General features: G+C 40.9%; 1 protein-coding gene across 3 annotated transcripts in view; it reads right to left on the reverse strand.

The window, feature by feature from the left end:
- Positions 1-650: 650 nt before the first annotated feature.
- The window catches only part of ALKBH8 (alkB homolog 8, tRNA methyltransferase), a 51,193-nt gene continuing 32,482 nt past the window's right edge, over positions 651-19,361 (reverse strand). For all 3 annotated transcript variants that reach the window (XM_042793244.1, XM_032991127.2, XM_042793246.1), the window contains exons 8-12: positions 16,485-16,591; positions 12,199-12,353; positions 11,121-11,386; positions 2,544-2,693; positions 651-1,346 (exon numbers count right to left, since the gene is read on the reverse strand). In XM_042793244.1, coding sequence (XP_042649178.1) covers positions 777-1,346; positions 2,544-2,693; positions 11,121-11,386; positions 12,199-12,353; positions 16,485-16,591 — 1,248 coding nt within the window. In that variant the 3' untranslated portion in view covers positions 651-776. The remainder of the gene's footprint in view (positions 1,347-2,543; positions 2,694-11,120; positions 11,387-12,198; positions 12,354-16,484; positions 16,592-19,361) is intronic.

The following is a 19,361-nucleotide window of genomic DNA, read 5'->3' on the forward strand; positions in this document are numbered from 1 at the left end:
CCTGCACTCACAGGAAGGCTGGTGTTTAGCAGAGCTGGTCAGGGTATTCCAGCTGGACAACCTCACACCTCAGAGGAGCTTTCAAAGAACACTACAATGAAGAGACAGAGAAATCTGGGGCGTGACAGCATGAATTGTGGGTGCTTGAAGGTCAAGGAAGAGAAAAAGGGTTGTGGTATCCCTACCGGTTTTCCAGTTCACCTTGAGGAAATCATTATTACCACAACCAAAAGAGTAAATTCTACACTGAAAGACATCTGTGACCCCTGACAGACACCAGAACAGGCAGGACCAAACTTCAGGCAATATTTAGACCCTTCAGCTAAACTGCTTCACATGCCATTCATTCCCTCCTCCCTGACCCAAAGTTTTATACAGCAAATAGCTTTACCATTCCTGCCCAGAGCTCCATTCCAATTAGCTGTGGACTGCAGGGAGGCCACTACAGCTCCACCAGCATAAACGGGTGTAAGAGAAGGGAGAAACAGGCCCTTTGTCTTTAAAAGCTCGACACTGGCCTTACTGATTTCCATAGCCAGTATTTTCCCACTTACCCTCTTTGCTGTAATTCACAGAAGTAAAATGAACACTCTGCAGAGGTAGTATCTGAGTTCGGCCATTATTTTGTTAACGTATGCACACAGTGCTAGTTACTGTTAACGCAATAAACAATCTTTATTCTGCTATTTTAAGACGTAATAGCTGCAGACGGCATTAAAAATACTTTTCACACTGTAGAAAACAAACACCACCAGTAGTGGAAGAAACACCACAGGCTACAACTTTTCTAGAACCACACACCAGTTTCCCTGATCATAGTAGCTCTTTTGAACCCTCACACAATCCAGGGATCTGCACGCTGCTTCCAATTCCCCTTCACAGAACACATGGTAATAGCGGTGGAAAACAGGGCTGAGTTCCTGTGATCCCTTGGAGCCAGCTGGAAACAACACTGTATCAGTGCTTTCCCCTTTCTTTTTAGTGCCACCTTTCAGGTGCCAGGGAACCAGCAAATCTTGAGAGTGAAAGGAGGTTCGGTTAGTGTGAACAGGCAGTTGGGAGTCTGCCACTGGCTTTGCATCACAGCCTCTGTCCTTTGAGTCATGAAGTTGTTGGTCAGAACATGTTGAGTCTTGGCTGCTACTATCGGACATTTGATCACTAAGTGGTGTCTGGGCCATGCCACTACCAAATTCTTCCTCTTTGTCTTTACTACCATTCTTTTCCTTAAGGTATTTAGACTTCTGGTTTTTGTATTCTTGTTCCATGGCCCAGACATAAATGAGTGCCGTTCCACCAGGTCTTAGAAGCCGGGCTACTTCACGGATAGTAGCCAGTCTCCTCTCCTGCAAAGGAAAAGCAAAAACATAAAGCTAGGTCATAAACAAAAAGACAGGAGAATGGAATGGCAGTAATTCCTCCTTACTGTCCTCACCCAAGATACAATAAAAATCAGATGAATTTTTTTTCACTATTCATTTTCATTCATAAAGTAGTCCATCACTACATGCAAGCCAAGACATTGCGCTAAACACAACGCTCACTGAAACAGAATTTCTTCACTGAAGGGGTTATCAAGTATTGGAACAGGCTGTCCTGTTCCCCTGTCCAGGGAAGTGGTTGAGTCACCAACCCTAGAGGTATTTAAAGGATACTTGGCAGTGTTAGGTTAATGTTTGGACTTGATGATCTTAAAGGTCTTTTCCAACCTAAAAGATTCTATGATTCCCTTTCCTTTTGAAAACAGTGCTGTGCTAAGCAGGATTTCTTGGACATGAGCCCAGCTGGAAATAACACATCCCTCTTCAAGAAGGTTGTTCAGTATCTAAAATCCCAGATTCAAATGTACTGCGCCTGATGATACACACCCTAATTTTGTAGCTGAACAAGTCAGATTTACAGTTTAAACAGCGGTCCTCTGACCACCCAAAGAAAGATACATCAGCCTTCTCCAAAACAGACTTCTTCCTGCTTCTTTATATTGGGCTTGGAAACATTCGCTGTATTTCTGGTATGGAGAGCCCAGCAGGCCCCACTTAGGATTATGGCTCCATGGTCTAGAAGTTTGTTACAATCACACAGTTCCTGCCAGGAGAAGCTTACAGAGCCCAGAGCTACAGCAGACTAGAGGAGCAGCATCCCTGTTGTTTGCAGATGGACAATGAAGGCACAGAGAAAAAAACCCATGAGATCTGTTCAAGATCTGAGCCAGGAAGTAACATATCTCAACTCCCAAAGCAGAGCCCCATTCTCCAGTGTCATTTATTGTAAGCAGATGAAAATGAAACACAAACACCTAGATCAAAGTGCAAGGAAGACCAAGGGAATTTGACAAGCGGAGGGAGAATGTGAAGAGAAAGAAGCAGCAGCACCACAACACATTAACTTTGACAACTGCTTACACCAAATGCAAACCTTCAATTTCCTCCCATGTTGTTACTCCCCTTTGCTTTCATGAGCCCACACTAGCAGATTTTTGTAGTATTAGGAGCTCTGCACAGAAATAAAAAAAGTACAGTGGAGCACTGAGAGGGGTGACTTACTGCTGTTGAGAAATGGTGGATTACAGCAATAGAGATGCAGGCATCACAAGAACCACTGCGAATTGGCACTGACAGAGCATCACAGACAAAAGCCTGGAAATTTTTTTCTCCACAAATATCCACCAGGTTTTTGCTGCGATCACAGCCAACCTATAACAGAAAGTGTTTCATTAAGCTTTTCATAACAGGATAATTACAAGACTGGAAAATGCTTTTCACTTGATCCTTACAGTAATAGAGTCATCACAGTCTCCTACTGAGGTAACACATTTTAGTTTAAAATAAAAACAAGAGCAAGTGTGTGAAAATAACCTGAAGTAAGAGGAATATATGGTTCCCAGCTACAGACAAAAAGAAAAAAAATCCTGATGCTTATGTAAAACAAAGATGGCAGACTGGATATTAGACAGCTCACTGTAGCACCCTCATTTTGAAACAGCTTAAGACAGAACAAGTTTCAACCAAACTTTTCCTCAAAACTGGCTCTTAAGTTATCTTGAAAACAGCAAAATCAGAGGTGACCTAACCTCTGTATTTTCTCTTTCTTTCAATTGCCATTTGTAACCTGACAACATCTGAAGCAGCCAAACACTGAACTCACAAAAGCTGAACCTACAAGTGTAAATGACAATCTGGTGACTCTAGTGGCATCACTGAAGTACGTTGCACAGCTTCACTAATCACCCAGGTTTCTTCATTTCAGTACAAGTAAGGAAGTGCTCAGGTTCAGTCCTCTTCACCCTCAGTATCACAATCCAGAAAAATTTAACAGTTTTCCAAGGTTCTGTACAGTCCAAATGAAGTGACCATTAGGAACCATTGCAGGACACTTCATAAAACATTTATATTTTCCCCTTTGAACCTGGCCCAGTGTCCAGGTCAAAGTTGGTAAGAAAAGGCATCCAGAAGAGGTTTTTTATGTGATTGCATAAAAACAATAAATCCAAACTGATCAATACCCTTCTGAAAGAACAAACAGAGCGAAGCATGCACCACTCTCATTTTCATGTCTGCTGCACATTGAATACTCAAACCAAAGCCCTGCTACCAAGTTGTATATCAGCTTGCATGAGAATATTAAATTTATTTTTGTTTTCAATGATCAGCAACAAGTAGATAGCAGAGAACAGATTCAGAATCCTAAATAATTACTGCTGACAGTTTTTATTGCATTTGACATAGAATACTAAACCATCCCTGATGCAAGAAGAATAGTAAACAACTTGCTCTGGTTAATCAACCCAGTGGAGACAACAGTACTGCTAAAATTAAAAATCTCTTTTGCAATGATTAATGAATATATACTTATTTTCTGTCATAACTTCATTTTACCAGTTCAAATCATTTTGGCTTTCAGTCTACAACCACAGTTTTTAAGAAAACTGTGATTCTGTTCCAGTCATATGTCCTGAAAGCTTCCAGATGAGCTGCTTTCTAGTCAGGTCCCTGACTTTTGGTCCAAAGTAAATGAAATAATTGTGAAAATACCAATCTGACAACCCAAGATAATCCTCCACAAAAACAGTACTATGAATATGTACATATTGTCCTGCCAATTAGCTCTAACAGACCTGAAAAGATCAATCCTAGCATTGCTTTCTTCCCATTTATTCCTTGGTCTCATCTCTGCATTTACTAAAGCACTGAGTGAATAGTGGTATTTACAAATAAAAAAAGGAAACTCTTCTTTACTTGGGAGTAAACATAAATCCTCATCATTTCATACTGGAAGCCAGCTGAAATGTCTTTAAATTACTCTCGTCATGGAATGGATTTAGCTGACAACCTGCATGTAAGAGATTCCACACCTCATTACCCGTGTCTTCAACTACTTTTGCAATTAAGACATTAGCATGCAGTATTTAATAAAACTCAGAGGACCAAATTCACTGCTGGCAGAAGGACAGAGACGAATACTTGCAACTTCCACTGACAACAAGCTTTCCCAGAAAGAATTGCTTTGGCCCTGTACGTCTATAGTAAAAACAGGCTGGATAATGGCACTCAATCCTCCCCTCCCAAAGTGACCTTGAAAGAACTACACTGTATGTTGATGAAATCCAATGAACTGAGAATGAGAACAAAGGCATGACTGCCAGAATGTGAAGTCCTCATTTGCATCTAAATTATATAAAATAATTACGAAGTCAGGCTTACTTGTATTGTCATACTTATTAAAGTGAACCTACATCCGAAGCAGATTCTGTTTCGTAATGAAAATGGAGACCTTGAAATAGATCACTCTGAATGCACAGCTGCTCTGAAATAGATATATTAGGCTAAAACTTTACATGGTTTTAAATGTAAACATTATAATAGGTGCTATGCATATATGCATAAATGCTGAACACAGGGAGTTACCTCAGATATGCCTAAATTCCTGCATTTTCTAGCTTACAAGAAACATGCATTAATTAAAAACCAAAATATGTTGGTTTCAGTTGCTTAGAAAACAATAAGCTAGCAGAAAGCAGCTAGCTTCAGTGGTGCAATGCCAGCTTACAGCTGGAAAATGAGCCTCTCTATGGTTTTTATGAGTATAGAAAATATCTACAGCAAGGGGCAGAGACCCCAAACTCAACTTTTCCCAATTCTGTTACTAACCGATTTCTACATTTTGAGGCATGTGGAAGCTTTGATGTGACAAAGCTTTATTTATAGAAAACAGTTCATAGGAATGTTTTAATTTAGAACAGGTTTATTTTTCTCTTCCTAATTAAATATGCAACTAAAACATTTCAAAAAATCTCAAAATGCTTTCATTTTTGCCAGTTCATATCTCTAATTCTGATGCTCAGCACAGGATACTGTCCTTGCTGACATCTCTTCTAAAAGAGAAGATAAAGGTAGATGAATAAGTCTTAGTTCAGTGTCCAAAACCAACAGAACCTACTACATCTCTTGGTGAGCCAAGTTGTATCCATTTTTAAGGTTCCCTATTTCTTATTATCTGTGAGTCTTCTGAATTATTTCTTATAGCTGTTTTCCCAGTTTTCCAAATCAAATTCCTTGATCAAACCCCCCAATTTCTCATATATATCTCAAATAGCAGGGCTGACTATTCAGCTGAATCCACCTCTTAGCAAGTCCACCTCTCAGCAAGTTGCTCCACACTTTTTCGTATTTCCCCAAAGGAGGTTGGCTTCTCAGTTTTCTCAGATTTTACTCCAGACAGCCATTCCCACATCCCTGCCTTTTTGGCAGGTACCACCAACCCTCTCTTCACTGCTTTCTATGATGTGGACAATGGCTCACAGGAGCTCCAGCGTGGTCACGGACTCCTATGTACTGGAGATCAGAATCCACTTACCTTTTTAAGAGGGATTTCAGGCACTGATTTTCTATCTATCTCGACACACATTATCTGCATCCAACACTTGTTTTAAGCGAGGAAATCTGTATTAGAATGGAGGCCTGTAACTCTGCAACTAGAACCCCAAGCAGAAAACTTACAAAAGAGGCAAAACCATGTTGTCACTGACATACAGCACCCTCTTTCTTTAAGACATGCTGGGTAACACAAACCTTTAGACTAATGGAAGTATCCAAAAAAAACTAAGATAAAAGAGGATCAGGAAAGGGAGAAACAAATGTAACACCTATAATTTGTTGGAGTTAGCAGCAACTCTGTACCAGCTTCCTGGGAACAGGGTAACACAGGCAGATATCCCATCCCACTCCTTTGTGTTCCCAGGCACCTTCACCTCCACCATTTCAGCCAGGAGTAGCTAAACTAAGTTTTATAAAATCTACTTAATGCAGTGGTTTGGAATAGATCGTTAGGGGGCAAAAGACACTAAATAAATAGCTTGCTTTGTAATGGTTGTGCAAATCTGCCAGAGATAAATCCTCTTGCAAGCTTAAATAAAGATACATTAAGACAGGTTGATGTTACCCAACCTTATATATTTTCTTCCTATGTTATCTCATTATAACTAACTCCACCTGGTAGAATTAGTTCATTTAAGTATTTGGAAACCTGATTGATTCAGCACATTAGAAACTGATGAAGAAAACGACATCTAATTCTGAAATCCAGATGCCAAATGGAATTATGTGGCTCCCTGGAGAAACACCTCAGCTATAACTAATAGCATGAGAGCCTCAAGGAACTAAATTACATTTCAGTAAACACACACACAGAAAAAGAGACACCAGCACAGCCATAGCAAGACAGACAAATCTCCTTGCTCCAGTTGGTCTGAGACAGGCCTTTAACATTCCTTTCACGTAGCGTTTTGATTTTCCACTGCATGGTCAGGGCGTCTGTAGAAACGAAGTGCTAAGTCTAAAATGTGAAGTTCATTTCTCAATGACAAAGCATAAGAATCAAGTTGGGCAATTCAGCATTCATTCTGGGTTTGTGCTGCTGTTACCCAGTTCCTCCTGAGCTCTCTTCCCACATCTCCCATCATTCATTGACTCCTATTCATTGAGAGGAAAGGGCAGGAAAGGTTCCTCTGCCTCATCCTCTGACCGCTAAGATACAGTGAACTTGCTCCCAGTACACCTTTACAATTAGCTTTGTCCTTCCTGCTTTTACCTGCTACTACTAAGTCCTTTGGATAGGAATCTGTTCTCAATCAACACGGACCCAGTGCAGCTAAAAACCACCCACCATTATGCAACCATACCGCAGCAAATATTCACTCTCCCTCTTCCCCACACCCTGGCAAAATCAAACTTTTATACAGTTGCCATAGAACCCAGCTGGGGATAGTAATGCACACTGGAAACTGGGAAATAGAGCTAAATCTCATAAACATTGATGAGATACATTGCAATGATGTCAACTGGCTCTGGAATGAAACCCTTGTGGTGATGGGGTGGGTGGGCAAGGCTGAAACATAGCATTCTGTAAAAATAAAAGCCCTGCTTACAGATACGAATATTAAGCTTGAAAGCACTTAGATATAAACTGTTAAAATAGTTCCCTCAAAAGAGTTAGGGTGGGAAGGGGACTGTGTAAAAGCTACCCCAAAACCATTTCTCTTTTTGCATTTATTCAAACAATAAAAATGCTGGGTGAGACAGAGAAAGTAATCTGAAACTTTATTAAATTCAATCTTTCTCCAGACTTTGTCCTAAGTACATCAGACCTGGATTCCATCTCTCACTCAAACATTCTTAATCTGAATTTGTCTGTCATGAAATTGCTGCTGTTTCACTGTGTCAGAATAATGCAGCCATTACAGCACTGTCATTTTTCATTGAACATAGCTGGACTCAGGTGGATTCCACTGTCACACAATGATGTTCAAGTAGATAAGGCTATATGTAATCATCCAAAGAAACTGAAGCAAATACAATAGCACAGGCCACACTGGAGACATTTTCAGACAGTGCCCGAAGAGTAAAACCATCAAGAGAGCTACCTTAGCTTTGATCTACCATTACCACCGCTACTTAAAGGAACCTATCTAAAAATGTACAGTAACCTTTAGAGCACATCACTTGCCTTCAGAAAGTGCTTGCCTCAGGTTTTCAGTATTTCTGAGTCAAAACACTCCAAGCTACATAGCTGTACTAACAGTTCTCTACCCAACCCCTAAATAACTCCTAATTACACAGCACTGCTTTACTGCTTCTTTCCCAACGGGACCTAGGCAAAGAGCTCCAGTGCACTGCGCATAGAAAGTTAACAAGAGCCACAGCAATTATTGTGAAGGAAAGGCTGCAGCAGTTGATTAAGCTTCTGCCTGGATTTTATGCCCCCAAGTCAAGGGGAATAAATGAGGGAGGAAACTGATGTCGGTATCTAGAGAGCGCTCCCCTGATCCCAACGGTGCACCTGAGTTACAAAGCATATTCTGTGACCCCTCACCCTCAGCTCCATGTCCAACCCACAGTAAATGGAAGTAATACAGAATGAGAAACAGCCCTGTATAATCAGACCTTTCTGTTGAGCCCAAATAAGAACCCAGGAAGACAACAAAAAGTGGGAAAGACTGCTCCTTTCTCCCTTAGGTAAAAAGAACAGTTGAACAGGCTGACTCATCCAACACAGTCACCATACCAAGGAGACTAACAGTGATAGCACTTAATAAATTGCTGACACTTATTCTACAGTCCTTCCTATAGAGCAGTACGGCAAGGGAATATAAGTAAAAGTCCTATTAAGAAATATACAAGTACTGATCTCCTATTAATGAACAAATGAGTATTGATTTCCCACAAATCATAATTCACAAAATAAAAAAATCTGATGTCAGTCCCTTCTGCAATCGCAAAGTATTTAAAATAGTACCTTGTTTCAAATAATAGCCATTACCAGTTGCTTTAGACGAAGATGCACCAAAAAATCATCAAGACAGTTCACTCTCTAAAAAGTTGACCGTAAGAAAAATGTTTTGCTGACTCCTGTCTACTGGCACTTTCCTTCAATTTTATGTCTCTTAGAAGAATTTGACCCGATCCTTATGACTTCTGCTCAGCGCTTGGCTTTCTAGCATTTTGTGACCATAAGTTCCATCCAATAAATGGCACCAAATGCGCCCAAAGTATTTTGTTTTCTCAGCAGAAAATGGTTTGCTGCAGTTTAACCTGCTCCCAAACCATCAGGTCCCCTTGGATCACCTCACTGTCTTCACTAGCAGCAACTACTCATATCCATGCTAGGTGATTTAAGTGACACCCACTGATAACCCTTCATCAGCACTGAATGACATCCAACAGTCCTACCTTCTTCTGTGTCCAAACCAGTGTAACACCGTACTGTTCCTCTCACCTACGATAATTTAGTTCTCTTAGTCTTTTTGAGATACCTTGTCAAAAGTTAAAAAAAAAATCTGTACACATGATATACACTGTTTTTCCTTTAACAACACTTTGGCTGACACATAAAAATAAACACAGTAGGAAGAAGGAATCACATCCATCCTCCTGAGACTCTGTGATGGCTTGCAGATGAAAATAATCAAAATGCAAAGTCTAGATTCTAACTCCAACGAAGAACAACTAGTTGTCACCAGTAGAAAATAAAATGTCAAGGGAGGCCAACCGAATGAAGCAATCCCCAATTCTGTTTTTCAACTGTCGTAACTGTCCCTTTAAAAGGTTTCCTCTGTTTCACTGTTATTTTTCACATTTTGGACTTCTCCTGCAGGCACATATGAAATGAGATAACTCCTGAAGTAAGAGAGGAGAGAGGCTGGGTTTCATTTGACTGCCAGTAAGTATGAGATCTTTCTTTCCCTTAGTTGGTTAATTGTGGACTCCAGAAAATAGACTGATGCTGGCAATTTCAGAACACAGCATCTTGCCAAGATTTCACCTTAAAAGTTTGCCACAAACCTACACAACAGCAATTTACCAACTTTGTTCTAGGACCAGGTGACCTTCATGGTGCCCTGATGAACTTTTCTTCTCTCTAGTTAGGTTTGCTAACTTTTCTTATGGGAATCGGGAATGAAAGACTGAAATATTCTGAACGTTAATAATTATTTTCAGGCTACAGCAGTCAGGCATAAACATGCTTACTTACAAATTAGTTGATTGTGTTCTAGCTTATAAGAACTGTAATGGAAATAAATCCATTACTAATATAGACAGGGCTGTAAATAACAATTTAGATTTTATAGCTGACTATAAATAGCAGGACAGAAACTCCTGAAACAGACAAACATGTCTGACTTATTATTAATAATTAATGTTTTGCCTTACATAGAAGTTTTCAAGTCTGATGGATTTCAAAGTGTTTCATGGTACAAGCTCATGAAAGAATCAGACAATTCTGGAACAGGGGAGAATAGACACCATAATGCGTGTATCTCAAAGATTTATCTTGGGTAAGAACAACAGGAAGTTTGACCCTTGCAAAAAAGTCTTTGAAATATTTGCAATCAAAACTCTCTCATTTCTTATTTGTATGTATTTCATGTCCTCCTGCTGGGAAGAAGTAAAACTGGTCTGAGTACAGACTGTGAGACGGGGAACGTGACGAGAAGACCAGTAAGAATGATGTCAGAACTGTCTAAAAGTGAAAGGAAGTGAGAGAAAGGACAGAAATCTGTGCTGAAGTTGAGACTCCCCCATGAATTTTATGTTGGCATATTTACTAGGCCTATGCACAGAGTCAGAGGTGGGACAGCCAAACATGACATCATTCACAAGTGAGCCACACCACCCGGTCAAAAAGAACTGGGGAAGGTATATGCAAAGTAGTGCTGCCCATGGAGATTTCAAGGACACTACATTCTCCACCCACCAGCCAAGTGAAAAACTTGTTGGAAGCATTCAAACTGCCCAGCCATTTTCCCTTTTAATAAGCTTATTCAACAACAACAGCAACAAAAAAGGCTAGAGCATCCATTACAATTTCTCACATCACTGCACCCATTACTATTTTTTTTTTTATTAACATACTTTGACTTGCAAAGCAAAAGTGGCTTTGAAAAAAGGGTATTGTCCATAGTGAATGGATGTGGAAACCTAACACAAATGGTAATTGATCTTAGATCAGGAAACAGCTTTCTGTTCTTGGCACTCTTCCCACAGCTGACATTCCAACATGCTACAAATGCACAGTGGAATAAACACTAGTATCAACGGAAACAAATGACAGCAGCTACTACTTACCATGTACAAATCCTCGTTGATGCCTAGATATTTCCCATTACCACAACCAACATCAGCCACTATTGACCCTTTTGGTAGGGCCCTGAGAAACTCTACAATTTGGGGCCATGGGCTATGCCTGGTACTGCTGAAGTGTGTGGCAATCTCTTCATACACCTTGTGTACATATTCTTGCTCGAGCTTCGAGGCTTCCATCTCACTGTGAGGAAATGAAGGTTGTACCTGTCTTTGCTGTCCTTTCTGGCTGTCACAGACAGATGGGTAAACTAGATACAGCAACAGATACACACAAAAAAAAATTAAAGTAATTTCTTGTTGGCTAAACTTATTTAGCAAAATAAAATTAAAAGTGAAATATTAAAATGCAAAAAATACTTAATTCCTCCTTCTCCTTTTAAAAACTGAAATGCAGGTCAAACTGGGTAAGTGTTTGATGACCTTAAAACAAGCAACCTGCCCACGTGTACCAGAGGCCATTGGCAGTGATCATTCATCCTGATATGTTAATGAAGTTTATGTTTTCAAAACTGAGAGAGTGCCCCTAATACATGGCATTATTGCAATTCAGCCCCTGAAATTCTGTTCTGAGGGCACAAATGGACTTCAACTCCATGTAATCATTGAGACACCTATCTACTATTATCTGTACTGCCCTAAAGCACTTATATGGCTCTATCACTGCAGATCTGACTGCTTCTTCTCTAATGTACTTAGTTTCACAAAATTACACTCCCCTTCAAATAAAAACCAACCAAAACTGACAGGAACCTGAAGAATAGTAGATGCTTCTATTCTGTTACATTATTCCAACAGTTGAGGCCCCAATGAAATGCAAGATTCCAGATTACTTGCCCGGATTTGGAGCAAGCCAAATGACTTTCTGTACAAAGAAACTCCAGCAACCACACAGATGCAACCAGTTCGAACTGTACAGTATGCCTAACCCTGAACCATTCAAGAATGGCTACCAGGACTGCCAAAAGTACCAAATGGGATAAACCAGTTTGCTAAAAACAAAATGCTTACATATTGGTGATAAATAATAATTTTGACTTGAAGATCGCCTCAAGACACTTACTGCAATTGCAAGGGCTTCTCCTCACTTTCCTGAATGTAAACGATGTCCTTCTTTCCCTTCGATTTAGTGTTAAATCTCCAACATCAGCAGTGATTGTTCCAACTTTTTGCCCAAGCTCAGATGCCTGAATTACATCATATTTTCGGGGTGTAATCCTAAAACAAAGTAACACAAAACAAAAGAATAACTCAATTTCCATCAGGAAAAAAAAATCCATCTTTATAAGAAGGTAATTCTTGCATACTGTGACAAGTGTGATTACAACATGCTATTTAATGTACTGCTGCTTCTCAGTTTTCAACTTACTCAATTTCAGAGAAAAAAAGAGGAGCTAGCACAAACTAATGATGTTAATTAAAGAGTTATTTAATTGCAATTAATTACATTTCCCTTCATTCCCTGCCTTTCCTTCCATAAGGTTTGACTGTTCATTTTTCTAGGAAATACTTTTAAAATATATTTATTTTATATTAAAAAAAATTATTTGTTAAAGATAAAATACACTACTAAAAATGGCAGTTATGGGTATAAAAGCATAGAATTAGCTGAGTTCTACCTTAGCAGTCTGAAGTTTCTTGTTACAAATGGGCACCTCTGATGAATTCCGCTTTGCAACAGAATTGCTTTTCCATTTATTGACAAGACAAGATGCAAAAAATGTAGCACTTGAGAGATTTGCTAAAATACCTAAACGGAGAAAGTCTGCTGTAGGTCTTTCTTGACCAAAATCTACCTATCAATCAAGCAAACTGGGAGCAGACCTTCTTGAGCTACTTCTGGATTTGGCGTGGATCCTAATCAAATGAAAAAACATTTTTGCAAGGACAAAATTCCTAAAACTAAAGTGATTTTGAACTTTCTTGGTGTGACAAAAGTTTCAAATAATTTTATGAAAATGCTTACATCGTGAAAAACTATCAAACCCAAGAACTCTTAATAGCTCTACAAATGGAACTCTCGAAGCTGAGAAGAAGAAACTGAGAAAGTAAAATGCACAACACAACATGAGAGAAGAGAAACAGCTGCACCCACATGTAGCTTCCCATCATTTGCACATGGGAAAAAGTGGATACTCTTGGAACAAAATGAGAACTCTTCAGGGAAATAGCGTAGCACTTCAAAGCTGTTACTGTCACACTGAAATGCTTCCTGAACTTAATCATCAAGGAGATTAATGCAGATTCCTCAAGGAAAAAAAAAAAAAATCTCTAAGGAATTGGCCTCTCAGTGAAGCCCCTTCAGAGCTACTGACTTCAAAGTATTTGACTCCCAGCAGAACAAACTCCCAGTGTAAAACTGACTTCTATATTCGTTAGCTGAGTTTAACCCTCACAGGTTGAGCCAAAAGGTGTGTGGGGCGAGGGAAGTGTCTTACACCTTGTAATACAGCAGAGCATTCAGTCTTATCTCAAATTTCTACTGGTACTTTTTTGCAGGTCACATGAAACTGTTGACCGGTGCCTGTACTTAACCAAGAAGAATGATCCGAATGCCAAGCAGGCAGCCTGATCAGCATTGCTGTACCCCACTGTATGCCATCTTTCCTACCGCAGGGAAGCTGATCTCTAATCCAGTCACAGGGAAAAAGAGTGCAGGTCCTTCCTCTCTGGAAATCAAGAAGCATCACATTGATGCTCCATCTAGATGTTGCAAAAAGGAGACATGGAGCAGCCCCAAGAATGGCAATCTCCCAAAGGCAGCCATAGAAAGGATGAGATCTAATAAAGATCTGCCTTGTTCACAGCAGATAATGAACCTGTGATGAAACAATCAGCCGAGGATGCTTAAGACTCCCTGGACAGGAGAACTTCAAATCCTGAGTTGCAGATTTTCTATTTGATTTTCCTTTGTACCTGCAGCAATAAGCTAAGCATAGTAGCTAATAATTTCAGAAATAAGTCTTCTTTTCTAAGGTTCTAGCTTAAACCTGCATAATTTCCTTTTGCCTACAAGCAAGAACTCTAGATAGAGGCTGGGCTAAAAACAGGATTCCCAATGTCAAAAATAAAATGCTGAACATCTTGCTTGATACAGAGGTGTTTTACTATTGCAGTGTCAGAAAAGGTGTTTTGCCAGGTTACCCAACCAAAAATGAACATCAGAAAAAACATCACAAAGGAATCTCATTAGAAAAGCCGTGATTTTACTTTCACGTAAGACACAAAAAGAGCACATATCTTTTGCTCTCATTGATGATGCTGTACAGCTTATTTCTTAACCATATGCTTCTCTTTCAGAGAGAACAGAACAAAAATCCTTTCCCTGTGCATTTTGTTAACAGGGTCAAAATGAAGTCTCTAATTGCCTTGGCATCCAAATAAAACACATTGAAAACATTTCAGAATAATTGCTAAACTGAACCTTTTTGTTCTCTAATTTGACTTCTGAGGAGTAAATAAAAGGCATCACAAACGACGTTATGTATTCAAGTGAATTAATTCCACTTGTTCGCTGGTTGATTAATCTTGTTGATTATAATAGTATGCTCCACTAGCACGATGGAAAGCTTACTCCAGTTGAGTATCTTGACCCACTACAACTTTTAAAAGATACAGAAAAACTATTGTTAGGAAAGGTGAACAAGCACTGGGACAGGAATAACTTATCTATGAGTAGAAAGATCTGGGATCTTGATTTTAAATGTATTTTATGTCATTGTTCCTCAAAAGACAGCCATCATTTGAAGGTACAAATGAGTTAAGTAATAATCTCACTGCAGTTCTTAGTATGGAGGTACCTCAACTTGAATGCCAGCTGGCAAGTGCCCTAGGTGCATCCTTCCCCCTTCCAGGAATTTGGCTGCCCATGGCCAGCTTGGGAAGAGCAGAGCTGGTGGCCTCGGAGAAAGCTGCCATGAATGCAGCCAGAGGCCTCAGCAAGGGCCGCCCCTCCTTCCCCGGGGAGCTGCTTTCAATCAGAGGCTGTCCCCTGGGGCCTGCCCCAGCTACAGCCCCCGACACGTCCCAGCTGTCTGTGCACGGCCACTGCCGTGCTGATCCGCGCCTTGACCCGTGGGCTGACGTCCCAGCCTGGCCACAGCCCAAACCCATGGAGCTGCCGGATGCCCAGGGTTGGGGACTGCCCCCTGGCTCCCCTGGCCAGCAATGTCACCCACACGGAAACTGCACTACGTTCTCAGAGTTGTAGATATTTCCAAACGCTGACAGTATTTGACAGGACAGAGTAAGAAGCTTATAATGCTGGTATCCATGTTCAGTCTTGTATACCAAAAACCAAAGAACTTCACTGCCCTGGGTTTCTATAATGATGCACATCAGAAGTACCAGCTGCTTTTTACAACTATTTAATTTAATGAGAGAATATATAGGTGGCATAAATGCTCTATAAAAATTAACGACATAAAGGTCATTGGGGAGTTCATAGTCACCCTTCATCATAATACAAATTGACCAGTAAAATTAAAAGGCAGAAAATGTTCTGACAATAAAAGGATTTGATGTTTAATTTACACAGAATTTAATTAGTGTCTCCAACTGACTGCTATAACCAGTGACAGCTTGGGTCACACAAGGGAAAAAAACATTTACCATGGGCATTTGTGTCCAATATGAGGGTTTCCATATTCACCTGAAGTGCACTACTGTCACTCTCCGAGCTTGCGGAGGCTTTAGCCTTTTTGCCAATTTCAGAGCTCCTATTGTAAGTGTGTCCCAGCGGTGCATGATTTTAAAAGCCTGTATTTAAACTCTAAAATAAGCAAAGCCTCAAGACATATTTCAAGACATCTCTTTTCCAGGATCCCACACCTGCACAGTACAATGCAGCCTTATCAGTTAAAGCAGTTGGGAAGAGCTCTGGAAGACTCCCCTTTGTCACCCTCATGACCTCTGTACAGGGGAAGTCACTCTCTTAAACCAGACCTTCTCTAAAGCCTTTGGCATATGTGATCCAATGGGAAAAGCTGTGGGCTGAAAAGAGAGAAAGGAAATGGTGAAGCTAATTGCACTACAATCAATCCTTTGCCAGCTCAGAGTCACTGAGGACTTTCACACCACAGGTATAAGTGAAAGCAATTTCCAAGTAAAACTTCACTTGTGACAGCAGCAGGTAACTGCAACTCAGAGACTGGCAATTAGCTTCCTAAAATCTCAATTTTTTTCAATTTAACCTGAGCAGCATCTGAGCACAGGAGTGAATTTGTACATTAATTATAAAACCTGACTTGATTTCTTTCAGAGCAATTTTAAATACAGAATGTCATTAACAAAGTAAATAAACAACTTATATTATTATATTATCAGCAATGCAAGGACTCTTACACATACCCATGTGTCCACAGGTATCTGGATTCTCCAGTCATCACCAATAAACTGCATCGGGGCAGCATAACTGCCACTGCATGGCCATCAGGGTGTTTGAAATCCATCACAATCTAAGAAACAAAATGAACCACCACGAATGAGTACGACTTAGAGAGCTTCATATATATGCCAGGCATTCTCAAGTCCTAATTTTGTCTGCCTCTTCAATGCAATCATCAGAATATTGCCACAAAACAGCTACTTATTTCCTGGGGGTGCAAGGCTGTCTATGCCTCTATCCTTAACATCCCTCCCTTCCAGCACTGTGTTCAAAAATCTGAGGCAGTGTCCTGGGTTTGAGTGAGTGGTGGGGTTTTTTTGGTGGCAGGGGAGGGGGCTATCAGGGCGGCCCCCTGTGAAAAGCTTCTCGAAGCTCCCCCAGCTCCAAGTCAGCTCCACCTCTGCACCAAAACTGAGCCCATCAGCTGCACCTCTGTGATAATGTATTTAAGAAGGGACGTGGTGACGAGCAGTGGGACTGGTGAGGAGGAGTTGCTGCAGCGGCGTGAACACCAAGGTCAGTGGAGGAACGGAGGAAGAAAGGAGGGGGGAGGTGTGCCGGAGCAGAGACCCCCCTGTATCCTGTGGTGAGACGGCAGGGCGGCCCCCCCCCCAACACCTGTGAAGGTCTGCGGTGGAGCAGACACTGATTTATGGCTTGTGAGCGGCCTCATATGGATGACTAAGGTGTCTACACCCAAAAGAGGCTGGGAGCCTGTGGAAGAAGCAGCCCCCTCTGTTGTAGTTCGTCACTGGGAGGATTGCAGCACGCGGGGGTGTCCCACGCTGGAGCAGCTCGGGAAGGGCTGCAGCCCGTGGGAAGGACTCACATCAAAGGAATTTTGAGGAGGACTGTCTCCTGTAAGAGGGAGACCATGCTGGAGCAGGGGGAAAAAGTTCCAGAAGTTCCCCCCACCAAAAATGGAAGAAGAGGCAGCACTGACTGCACCCCCATTCCCTGCCCCATGTGTTGCTGTGGGGAGGAGGTAGAGATATTGGGAGCAGAGCTGAGCTCTGGAAGGGAGGGGTGGGGGAAGGTGTTTTCAAGATGTGGCAATGCTTCTCACTGTCTTACTCTTTTAAGTGTTGTTGTTGTTAGTGTCTGTAATAAATGTATGCTCTTTTTTTCTTCCCCTAAGGAGTCTGCCTTTTGCCTCTGACCATAATGGGTGATTTGCTCCTCCTTGTCCTATCTCAAATCCAAAGTCTGTCTTATTTTCTCCTTCTCAGCGCTGGGGAGGGGGGGGGGGAAGGGGAAGTGAGTGGTTGCGTGGTGCTCAGCTGCTCTCTGAGCTCAAACCACAACAGGCAGTCACCAATATATGTGTATATACAGATAATTAAAACACTTAAAAAAAATTTTTTTTTCATAGTAATAGCTTTCTGTGTGAGAATACAGTAGCACCATTTAATTTCTGTATGTACCTGTGAGGTAGGAAAAGATTACTACCCCTTAACCAAAGGCAACTGCGTAAAAGGAAGTAGACAGCTCATTTGCTGTAACTCAGCCATCTGAGTGTTAGGTACCCGGGCTAAGGCAGTCAGCTACTGTCTTTATGTGAAGCCTATGCAGAGAGAGACAAGTGTCTCCAAAGAGTGATTCATGCTAGTCCAACATGTAGAACTAAGTGATGTGGAATAATCCTATGCCCTTTGGAAATGCCTATCCATTCACAGCAGATTGAGCTAAAACAATTAATTCAGAGTAGATACATAACATTTAGCTAACCCATATTAGGTGAGGGAAATAATTTCCAACCTGCCCACATTCTTGGAGGCTTGCAGCTCAATAAGCACATACAGTCTCCCAAGATCCTGACTAACACGCCAAGTACCAGACCATCCTTTTATTATTTGCCACCTGGCTTCTAGCCATGGCAATATACTGAGGTAACGCTTTCAGTTTTATTCCAATTTCACAGCCCAGATGGCACATTTTGCTTTTGCCTGGGCTAGGAATGTTATCCTTTTACATTTCCCAAATGAGAGAAACTCTTGCGGTGGAAAATAAGGAGCAGGTCATTTAAGGAAGCCAAACGAGTTACGGAAGACAGAAGGCTTACCAAAAAAGAAAAGTGGTCAGAAACTATTCAAGTCAGCGGTTCCAGCTACACTGGCGAATTAGCATCATGAAAGTGCTGCCACCTGATTTGTAACCTACTAAGTATGCAATTTAAAAGCAGACTTACTACAGTACGCCAGATCGAAACAAATTAAGCAGTTCTGCTTCTGCATACAGATGCGTTTAACAAAGAGAAAATAGTGGTGCAATGATCAATCATTCAGCATAAAAACCCAGCAAGACAGAGACTGAATAAGCAAGACTTTTAAACACTACAAATTACCACTTACAACATTTACTATTTAATGTTGTGCACACTGGAGCAAGCTACAATGGCATTTACATTTTTAGGAAAAAAATTATTTACGCTATGGTACCACCCACATAGAGTGACACAGCTTCTCCTGTTGAGCTATCTAAATTTCAGGCAAGAAATGACAAGGGTGACAAACAGTGAGGCTGAAAGGGGAAGAGGGATGTGGAGGAACAGGAACAAAGCCTACCTATAAGCTCTGATTAATGATTATGAAACACTTGAATAGCTACACAAATAGATGAATGGCAGCCGCTTGCTAACATACTCCTTCCCTTGAACTTAGCAATTTCTTCTAGATATCCTCAAAGAAGCACAGGGTGAAGGATAAAACACAGTGGCTTCACAGATCTCTGATAGGGAGGCTGTCCCATAAAACATAATGAGGTGCCAGCTTCTGAAAAAAGATGTAGCTATTTGGCAAGGCAAAGAAACCAAAGGATAACTAATCAGGACCAGCAGGTAA

The sequence above is a fragment of the Tyto alba genome, unplaced genomic scaffold, assembly GCF_018691265.1.
Source record: "Tyto alba isolate M040663 unplaced genomic scaffold, T.alba_DEE_v4.0 Super-Scaffold_2, whole genome shotgun sequence".
NCBI classification, from domain to species: Eukaryota; Metazoa; Chordata; class Aves; order Strigiformes; family Tytonidae; genus Tyto; species Tyto alba.